General features: G+C 38.0%; 1 protein-coding gene across 8 annotated transcripts in view; it reads right to left on the bottom strand.

Annotated features, from left to right (window-relative positions):
- Positions 1 to 1407: 1407 nt before the first annotated feature.
- The window catches only part of BTBD3 (BTB domain containing 3), a 36421-nt gene continuing 26926 nt past the window's right edge, over positions 1408 to 10902 (bottom strand). For 2 of the 8 annotated variants that reach the window (XM_025399078.1, XM_025399079.1), the window contains 4 exons: positions 9420 to 9687; positions 8840 to 8930; positions 8182 to 8300; positions 1408 to 5381 (listed from right to left, as the gene is read on the bottom strand). In XM_025399078.1, coding sequence (XP_025254863.1) covers positions 4349 to 5381; positions 8182 to 8300; positions 8840 to 8930; positions 9420 to 9562 — 1386 coding nt within the window. In that variant the 5' untranslated portion in view covers positions 9563 to 9687 and the 3' untranslated portion in view covers positions 1408 to 4348. Of the gene's footprint in view, positions 5382 to 8181; positions 8301 to 8407; positions 8740 to 8839; positions 8931 to 9142; positions 9210 to 9419; positions 10657 to 10902 lie in introns of those variants that run through there. The other 6 variants (XM_025399076.1, XM_025399077.1, XM_025399080.1 and 3 more) reach the window with 6 other exon arrangements.

Raw genomic sequence — 10902 nt, 5'->3', positions numbered from 1 at the left:
GAGACCAATCCGTAGCTGCCAGTGCCTTACACTGCTTGAAGTGTGGCAGGGACGGCCACAGTCTTCACTTCTTCACAGGTATTTCCATCTCACCTCCCTGGCAATTTCTTAGTTGAGAAACTTTTCACCAGTGTTTATGTTGGTTATGGAAATAAATGAAGAAGCTATTTTTGGAAATTTTCCCTGGTATTAGTTTTTTAGAACACATATTCTGAAAAGAAGAGGGTAAGTGAAGCGTAGAGCAAAGGGAATAGTTGGTCAATAAATGTAAATGGTTCCGTAAAAATGTTGAGATGTACTAATGAGGAATCCACAAAGTGTGTTCATCTTCACTGAAGCACCTCAAAGGCACTCAAAACCCTGCTCTAATAAACACTTAACTACAGGTTTTCAGGGCAACTTGCTTGTTTTGGCCTCCACATTTTATACCATTTAGTTCCTCAGGAATGCTTTTCTCCTTCCTGTTTTCTTCCAAGTGTAAGCCCTTGGCTTTCACAGGCAAGTTATAGAGTCAACTGGGAAGACAGTGTCCTTGACATGTAGATCCCAAGTCCCAACAATGAAGGAGGATTGTTCCCAATTGTCTTGGCATAATGAAAATAAACATATATGGATTAAGTGGCAACAAAGAAGAGATAATGGCTAAGGCTTTCAGAGATTAAAGATCTTTGTAACTCAGGTTATAACTGTGATTGAACTGATGAGAGTGGAGAGTTCCAGTGTCTTTGTTCTTTGGAGTAATTACAAAACTCCTCTGGGCAGACAGGCTATGGAAACTGAACCCTGAGTAGATGAAGTGGTTAAGCAAATATACAGGGTTTCACACTAAACTGCAGTAGAAAAGCATCAGAAACTGCAGGGGAAAAAAAGTGTATGTGTGTAATTATGTATGAGTATGTGGATGTGTGCGTATATAAATACTTGATATAAAGAAATATAATGGAAACTAGTTGAGTATGTAAAAACTATACTCAAAATTCTTACATGCCATTTTTTTTTAAATTCCTAGACTTAAGCTACCGTAACAAAGGAAAAAGCAGCATTGGTCATATCAGAAGCCAGATGTCATTCAGTATCAACACCCTGCTTAGTACAGGAAGATCTAGACACTTGAGCAACTATAGCTTCAGAATACTGGCCAACCAGGAATTCCATAACAGAAATATAAATGCATCCATTCACTCCTCATTAACAGTCAGGCTTTGAACAATGCAAGTCATTAACATATTCATTGTTCTGCTATCCTTTTGCCTCAAATTTTTACTTCTTTAGGGATCAAAGATATCTGAACACTTAGCTAACAAATGCCTCTGCGAAACCATCTCTGCAAAATGTAGTGGCATCAAAAGTGCCAGAATAAATTTTTGACTATTTCAAGGGTGTGACAAAAACACTAAGGAAAACAAATCTATGAACTAGTTTTATTTTATTTGCATTTAACATGATTATACACATTCATGTGTCTAACAAGATCTGCACTGTTACATTAAAAATACAGTACAATAACATTCAACATGAGGTACTTCATATTTATGTATTTTTTCCTTCATAAATAATGCTGTAAGCTACTAAATTCAAGCACGCTGATGCACAAGTGGCTACAGTGTCTTGAATTAGCTGAGCTTATTTAAACACCTTAATAAACAAAAAAGACAGTTCAGTGCAATAATTATGTAGAAATTAGACCATTTACTTAAATACTATTTTAAGATATGCTTAAAGAATGTCACATTAGAACTGCTAGCCTAGTTCCCCTTTATCCCCAGGATGAACAACGACAAGGACTGTCAGCCAGATACATTGGGGAAAAGCATCTACAGTGTATTCTGCTTAATAAAGTTGTGTTTATAGAGTAGAGTTGCCTGCTTTGTTAGAATAATGGTTTCTAGTTTTAAAAGCTACAAAATCCAAGATTACAAAAGAAAATAAAGCAAGCACATTAGCCTTCATTCCATTTCATTGAAAATGCATAAAGGAGAATAGGGTTTAAAATGTAAAACTTCTTACTCTAAATACAATTTTCAAATTTTACCCACAGCTCTCGGTACCAGCCAATCAGATGGTAGATTTTCTTTTTTAAAGTAATTAACAATTAACATAAAATTACATTATACACAGCGTACAGGACTTCACACGACTTTCACCAGCAGCTCGCTAGTCACATGGAGGCAGCGAGCTAACATGGGCACTGACAGTGAGTGTTAGTGAATGAACGCTCTGCACTCGAAGACTATCACACCCACCTCAACAATCTGATAGGATGCAATTAAAGTTTCTTCTCCTCTGGCTTAAAAACAAGTGCCTTCTTGTAAGGTCTACCAACTTGCATGGTAGCTATGAGTTGCTGAAATGTTTAACCATAATTTAAAAACCAAATCTTTTGTAGAAGTATGCTTTTTAATTGAAAATGTACCTTTGTACATCAATGCTTTGCCAAACTACCTGTCAGCTCCCTAATAAGAAATAATTATAATTTTAGAAAGTTGTCCTGGAAATACTCATTTATAATCATCAGTAACAGCTTTTCATAATCAATGCTAATAGATGTAGGTAATGGCAAGAGTGATTAAAACATTTCCAATAATCCAGTGTTCTCCTCCCTCAGGGAAGTCAGCTGAAGGCAAAAAGCCCACATCTACAGGGGAAAAAGTGGCCCAGAGGCACAGTGAATAAGTAAGGGCAGTCACTTATGGGCCTTGCTGGGGCCAGCAGGAGGACCATTACTGTCTTACCTCTTACTAGCCAGGTAGAGAGGAGACAGTTCCTGAGCTGGCAAACACACTTTGCATGCGCATGGGTGCGCAGGCACACACACACCCCAGGACTAACTCCTGGCTCCAGACAAGCCAGTGTCAGGCTTGCAGAGCAGGAGCAGGAGGCGGCCAAGGACCACACTCTGGGTGGCGGGGGGGAAGCCATCTCAGGATCACACTGAGCAGGAAAGCTGCCCAGAAACACATGGATACTTCAACTGGAAGCGAACACACTGGACACTGCCAGGGACACAGGCACTAAACCAGCACAAGCCAGCAGCGAAGGAGAATTTTTTAATAAGCTTTTCCCTGCTTTGTTTACATTATCTGTGGACAAGTAAGAGAGCTAGATGTGGATGCTGATGCAGTGAATATTAGGTATAATCAAATGTGTCACTCCAGACCATTTTTTATAAACCCTGCAGGCATATGTTGGCACTTTAAGATGGCCAGGGGCCAGATTCTAGCAGTCTAGGAACAGGACAAAATTAAAATTAACAAATAATATAGTATATAATCAAAGTGGATCAGGTAAAGTAATATTTCAAATTTTAAAAAATGAACAAAGGTATCTCATTACATTAAATGTAGTGCTACAAAACTAGTTGCTACTCCATTTGTATAAAGAATTGTTTGGTCCTCTTTTAATGGGGAGAAAGAAAATAGAAATTCTACACAGTATGACTTATACAAATAAGCAAACAGTGGGGATCAAAAGCTAAGTGGAGAGAAGAGTTTGGCTTTTTCGAACTGCATATTCTTATGTGCCATCAATTATTTGTAGTCTGAGTCTTTTTTAGGCTTCCTTTTTAAACTGTCTTAGTTTAAATAAGTAGGACTTTAACTTTTTTCTACTGACAATAAAATTTAAAAATTTACTTCTAAAAGAAGTATCCGTATGGAAATCTTTTGTCTTCTAAACTAAAAGAAAATAAATCTGCTTGTAGAAGTCACGGCCTAAACAAATGCCCCCAATTCCTTATTTTCCAATTTTACATTGATACTCTGAAGTGTTTAATACCCAACAATCTTATGAATTTAGAATTTTTTTAAATCCCAGAAGCAGCAAATGTAAAAGGAATAAAACAAGAGCCAAACATGACCACTGTCTACTTTCTAAATTATTACTCATTACAAGGCAAAACTTCTTTCAAAATTGTACACTGAGGTTTATCTGTTTTGGGGGGTAAGAGGAGTTCTTTTTAAAAATAACTCTTGTTATCACTTTATTTCTGTTCATCAAATAGCATCCAAAAGGAAATTCAAGGTGATCCAAAATTATCTTCAGAGGGACAAAACTGAGAGGATGGTGGAACGCTTGGGAAAGCACATAATCTCCCCAGGTTCATAGACGCAACTCTAAAAACCACAAAGCCTTAATAAGAACGTTAGCTCTTTTAAGCATATAGTTAAAAGCAGAATGCTGCATTTTTGCCTGTACATAATTAAAAGGTTAAAAGAAATTAGAATCTGCCTACTGCTTCATTCATTACAAATTACCGGCACTGATCACATATTTGCAGATGAGCTAAGCATCAAGCAAGTTGGAACCAGATGTGCACTTTGGAGCTCACGCTGCTTCAGGAAGTGAGTTTTCAAGCATAGAATATAAGTTCGGGGATCTGCCCTCCCTGTACCCCAGTGCCATTGGTGCTATCTGAGGAGCACTGAAACTGGACAGTCACTTTGCCACACTGAACTTCTGTCATGCCTTCTTGTCCAAAGTAGCTGAGTTCATTGCCATCCAGTATCACACTGGCTGTGTAGAAGGTGTCTGGCTCAATCTGCACTGGGTATTCAAACCACACCGGAAAGGTATTGCTGGACCCATCTGAGAAGTACTTGCTCAAGTTCTGCCCCAGGACAACGCCCTGCCGCTTAAGTTCAATCTTCGCACTGTATTCTGCAGAACCACAGCTGGAGCCATACAGCCCAAAGCCAGCAATGAACACTCTTTTATCAACTGCAAACTGGATGCTGTCACAGCGACCCCGATAGCGCCATTGGTTGCTTCGATAGGCACATGACTGGAATCGGTGACAGCGCTGGGGGACAAGGCCCTTGCGGGCTTTACTCACAAACTGCAGCTCAGGCTTTTTGGCTGCAGTATACCAGAGGAAGATGTCGTTGGTCTCATTGAGAGTTAATACTCCGGACTGTGCAGCACCATTTGCAAAATCATCGAGGGCCATTGTGGGTATGCGGATCAAGTAAAGTGCCTTTCCTAGGACCTTGCGTTTATTTTCAATGCTCAACGCTAGATCTTGTCGTTGGCATTCTACTTCAGCCCAGTTGAGAGCTGCCTCAAAAACCACAATTTCTTTGGCATTCAGAGTTTCCCTACGGAGAATACTTTCTAGTGTCTGGAAGTCGATATCGCAGAATCCCTCAGACTTGAGAGCTAACTCAGCCTGGGCATCAATCACCTCCCAGCAACGCTGGGTCAGGTCTGGCTCCTCGAACAGGCAGCTCTGAGAAAGGAGCACACAGGCATTCTTGGCACTCAGGCTGGTCTCCAGGAAATTAACACAGGCTCTGGCAAGGTGAGGGACAATGTACTTTTTGGCAGCATAAAGTGTGGCCAGCACTGTGTCGGCAGCCAAGTCAATTTCATCACAATAGATATATCTGTAAAAAGCACATAACATGTAAGTGGAATTTTCACAAAATGAGTACAACCACTCATTTGAAAAGATACAACCACTTTCAAGTTTGTTCTGAGAACATCATCTTACGTGACAGTTATTACAAATATATTTGGAGAGTAAAGGAACATCTGAAACATACTAATACATCATTAATATTTCAACCCAGTAGTAAAGTTTGTAAAGTAATTAAAGATATTAACTTTGTGCTACCATTCTAGCCTCTATTTTCTAAGCTGCACTCAGTGTCATCTCAACAAAACAGAAGCTATTGAAACTGAAAAAGAACTGCATATTGAATAGTCAACATTACAAAAAAAAATAGCAAAATTCTATTATATATACTATATTGTATTTAATCAAGAATAGTCTCATTATATTTTAAGAGCAATTATTGCATCTTCATGCTTTTGGAGTTTTCCTAAACACAAAATAAAACCTGAGATTAAATATTTTCCAAATAGTTCCAAGTTCAAAGGATTATCAAGTATGGACTGCAATATTGTCTTCCAGTTAACTTTACATAGAAAGCAATAGACTTTTTAGTTGTTTTTGTTTTTTAAACTCAAAACTCTTCCTTCTCCACACATTCCTTCTACCTTCAGAATTAAAGATTACATTATTTCCAGATATATTTAAAGACAAAGTAGGAAAGCTTAAATATGTATTAATTGTGTGCTTCTGTCCTTATTTCAGGAGATAAAACACTTCATGGGATATACTTTTTGGGAGACAGCAGCAGTCTCCCAAAGAGGCATGTAAAGGTAGTCATCATCTGCTTCTCTTCTAACTGAGGTCTACAGCTACTTTATCTTGAGTTTTCGTTTAGTTATTGTATTTCACCTTAGCGAAACACGTATAACTTAAGAAATTAGCAATAGCTTCTATAAGAAAGTAAAAAAACACAAGGATGGCAATGAGAAAAATGTCCACGATCACAAATGAAACCTGCCTTTTTGCTCACAGGAACCTTTCTCTTCTATGATAGGCTAAGTCACCTACTGATGGCAAGGCCACTTGATAAGACACCTGCGACTCAGTGATGCTCTGACCGCGAGCCAGGACCCTGGGGAGGATCCTAGAGCACGGTCAGCACTTTCGAGCTCTTACCCTGGAACTGTCAAGGGGGAGCAGCTGTTCTCTTTTTCTGACAACCCCAGGAATACTGGCTACTCATACTCGATGAAGCAGGCCACCACTTTCACAACTACAGCATTAGAGCAAATGGCACCTGACTCATTTCTGATCTTACATTTTGTGGACTGCATGTATAATTTTATAAGCTGTATCAACATATACTGTAGGCAATGCATCTGTGGGAAAAGATACTTGTCAAATGATTAATCAAATAACTTAGGTGAGATGTAATTCTCTGCCATTCTTGTTCATGTTTCCTAATTATGTATACATCAGGAATGATACAACATCCTACTTGACTGCAGAGAAGACAAAATGCTGAACTAGTGCTAGCAATCTCCTCAGCAACAGAAAACGCTGTAAAAAATATAAAGCTGACTTCATGCAGTGGGGATCCTTGCAGGTAAAATTGGTTTCTGTACATACATCTCCAAAAGATTATAAAGGTTAAAAGTAGCAGATTAGTTTACATTTTGGTACTTCACATGCTCACTTGCCTTTAATTTCCCTATCTCCCACTGTGAAAGTTCTTGTCAGTGACAATTAGATTTCAATACTGTAATATGAATAAGGAATTAAATACTTTTAGGTTCTAGAACTAACTATAGTACTTATTTTTCAGAAGACAGTAATGTACGGCAACATTTTAACTATAAGTAGGAGTATTGTCCAACTTGTTGACCCACTGAATACTTTTCTCAACAAACATTTTACTTATTCCAATGAACTGAAATCCCTAGAGCAACAGATAACGATAACCTTAAAGTGATATACTTTGCTGTGCTAGAATAAAGATTAGGAAAAATCATATAAATACTATTTAGAATAATAATTAGATTTTGATCACTTGGTGGACAACCACATTGTCTAGTACCGTATATGATAAAGAAGCTGATTCTATAACGTGGTTAACATAAACTGGAGCCTGCAGAAGATCCACCAGACAGAAAGCTATCTTTTTTATAAATACATAACGTATCTTACAGTTTCATATTTCTATATTACAAATGAAAGTTTTTCTGTATAAATCCACATGAAACTGTACGAGACTATCCATATCTTTCTAAGGTTTCCCCTCTAATATCAAATGCAAATACTTTTTAACCTTGAGAGTGTCTGATTTTATATTAGTATGTATATGTATGTATACACAAAGATCAGATTATTTCAACAGATAGTAAGTTTTTCATTTGCTCTTGGGAGACAATAACTCTTAGAATACTCAGAAATCTCCCAACTGGTGGTATTTAAATAAGGTACTTAATTTCTGAAATTGTGAAGCAAGAACATTTACTTCTTCAAAGACTTTTTCACACACAATGCTTTCAGAGAGAACATCTTCTATTAGATAATGCTAATACCAGAAAGTTATTTGTCTTTAATTATAAGTTGTTAAAAATCAACACTACACATGCCACTTGCTCCCAAATTCTATGTCAAGGTGCGATTATAAATGCTGCATAATTCCATATGCTTTCCACAGAAAGATAAGTGTTTTTTTCCAAAAAACATTTATAAGGTAAGCAGCACCCTCTTTCTTCATCAGTCTTCTTTTCTGTTATGCAGAACTTAAATTTAACTGTGAAACCAGCAGAGTACAAATACAGCATAAACAAACTCTTTCCAAAAACACGAATGATGCTTACTTCAGCATAGCAAGAAAAGCAGCAGGTTCGACATCTGGTATACGGATTTCATCTTTGTCCTCTGCAAGTTCTCCGTAAAACATCGCATGGAACACAGAGCTCCCAACAGCTAAAACATACTGTGTAGAAAGGGAAATCTTATTTCATACACTAAATTGAAGGCATTTCCAGCAAATCAATGCAGAAAAACAACCCTAGGCAATCAGGTTTAGTAAACATAGCGTACCTAAACCCACTGCTTTGAAAAAGCCAAGGTACACAGGGTAGCTTGCCATGGAAGCATAAGACCATGCTGCTAATTATTTCAAAGCTTTAAGAGATTAACGCACACGTCTCCTCATTACAAAATACATACAATAAAAGCTTACATAACTGATTTCTAGGAGAAGGGTAAACATACGACTTTTCTGACTTGTCACAACAACTTCCCATGACTGGAGGGTTAAGAGGGGATGTGTGAGATATAAAGCAGTATAGAAGGAAACAAAGAAAAAATTAAGCGTGGCAAAGCCCTCTGGAGAGGGTGCGCTCTCTTCCTAATCGAGTAAAACATGCACTGCCTGACATCGGCAAGCTGCCCACACCAAGTTACAGGCTTATGGAGAGGGTCCCTCTTTGTAAACGTCAGGACTAAACCGGTCATGCAGCTGTTGCTTACTTTGTGTCCTGGCAACCGTTGAGTCCCACCTGGTGGCCCAACCACAAAATGTACATCTGCCATCAAATCATTATTGAACATCACCGCATTTCTATAAACAGAGGCAACTCATTAATTCACAGCAGCCTGCATTTTTAATACCCCCTTCCCCAATATACAAAACCCACAAAAGACTTGCAAGCTAAGCAACAGTTCAGTAACTTCAAGGCAAAACAACAAATAAAGGTTCTAACTAAACAACTGTTCATAATCACTGCAAACACACGGGAAGTAACTAAAGTTTAAAATAAAAGTTATACAAACTTTTAATAAAACTAAGGACAAATAAAAGGTTCTTATTTTCTATGGCCCACAGACAACCCTGTCACTTAAATGTTGCAGCTTGCAAAAACATTTTTATCTAAGAGGAAAACAGCTGTACTGTTTTGGAAAAGATACAAGGCAATTTTCCATTACCAATAAAAAGCTTCTGGGAAAAGAGGAAACACAGATTTGTGTTAAAATACATTACAGGTTTTGCAAAAGCAGAAACTTCAACACAGGAAAACTTTTAAAGTAAATAGACTAGCCCGACACTTACCTCTCTCTAATGGTGGGATAAAGACCCTGCCAGTTTGGGGCCGGGATAAGGTTGTTGTTACTGAGATTCTGCTGGTGGTACTGCTGGACGCTGGTGCTGCTGGAGTTGGCTGGCTTTTTACGGGGGAATATATCAGCAGCCATCTTCTTCTTTTTAGTCTTCAAGGTAATTATTTCATAACAAACCGGCGGCAACTTGCTGCTGTTGCTACTGCTGCTGCTGGTATTTGCTTTCTTCGAGCTTTTCTTGGACCTGTTCTTTACCGTCTCTGGAAGCATCAAGAAGAAGGTGAGACATTTCATGTTCTTTTCCTTGTCATCTACCATGAGTACAGTGTGTCTCTCTTTAGAGTTAGATATCCCAAATTGGTTTGAGCATCAAGGAAAAGAGATTAGCCCGAGCTAAGAGGTTAACTGAAACCAACAAAGCTGATATTTTGCTGCTTTTCTCAGCCAGGCAAGGTGACCTTTTCACTATGTTGAATAGAAACTGGCTTTAAGTTTTATCCAGTACTGGGTCTGTTAAATATATCCCCATCATGATTCCTGTTTCTCTTATTTGCTCATAAAAATAACTGTTTCCTAGATCACCTGAAAATGCTACACTGCAAAGATGACAGGCACAGAGCTGTAGCACTTGTTTTCTGAATTAGGTTAGCAAGATGGGCTGGAGCTGCGTGAGTCTGTTCAGCCGGCTGAAGTTGTGTGGTGAATGGATCGGAGGAGAGTAGGTATTACAGCCCTGCAGATGGAGTCAGACAGCCAGTGCTCCGAGCCAATAGCTGAAGTCACCAATCATGATTGGACCAAGCAAAACAGTGACACCTATTGTAACATGCATAGTTCTGATATTAAAGGAACAGCAGTTGCATTTTCTCCTCTACTGTATTTTTAAATAAGATAAATAACATATGAAATATATTTGACAACAGGAAGGAAGGAGTTTATGCCCACAGATTTCTCTTCAGTAGACATACATTATGTTCCCAGTTAAGCAGGATCAATTCACAAAGGGTAGGGACAGATATCTACTCTATATTTCTACTAAAATCTTTTTCCCGGCAGCATTTAGTTTCAAATACTTAAAACAAAATCCTCCAGTCTATAAACTGAAAAGTGTTATTAATAGCAAAACACATTTATTACACTTTAAAGGCTAAGGATGTTATTCTTCTTTTTCTTAGCCTCTTTTGAGTGTAAGTCATAGTCTAGTGCTAAATAAGAGAACTGAGGCCATGTGTTCAGTTTACCTCCCAATGTTTTCTAGCTTCTATAATGGACTTTGACAGTAGTCTCAGGTCACAAAATACTGTTAATTAGATTAAGATTATACCAGTACACGGAAGCACACTGAAGCATAAGATAAATTTTAGAAGCAAAAATTAGATTCAAATAAAAACAAATCTGTTGATCAATGTTTAAAGTCTGTAATTCACTAAAAATATTTCAGATGGGGCCCTGTTCAGGATCTCAAAATTCAACTT

Source organism: Theropithecus gelada, chromosome 10 (genome assembly GCF_003255815.1).
Source record: "Theropithecus gelada isolate Dixy chromosome 10, Tgel_1.0, whole genome shotgun sequence".
Taxonomy (NCBI): domain Eukaryota; kingdom Metazoa; phylum Chordata; class Mammalia; order Primates; family Cercopithecidae; genus Theropithecus; species Theropithecus gelada.
This window is presented reverse-complemented; position numbering and strand designations above follow the sequence as displayed.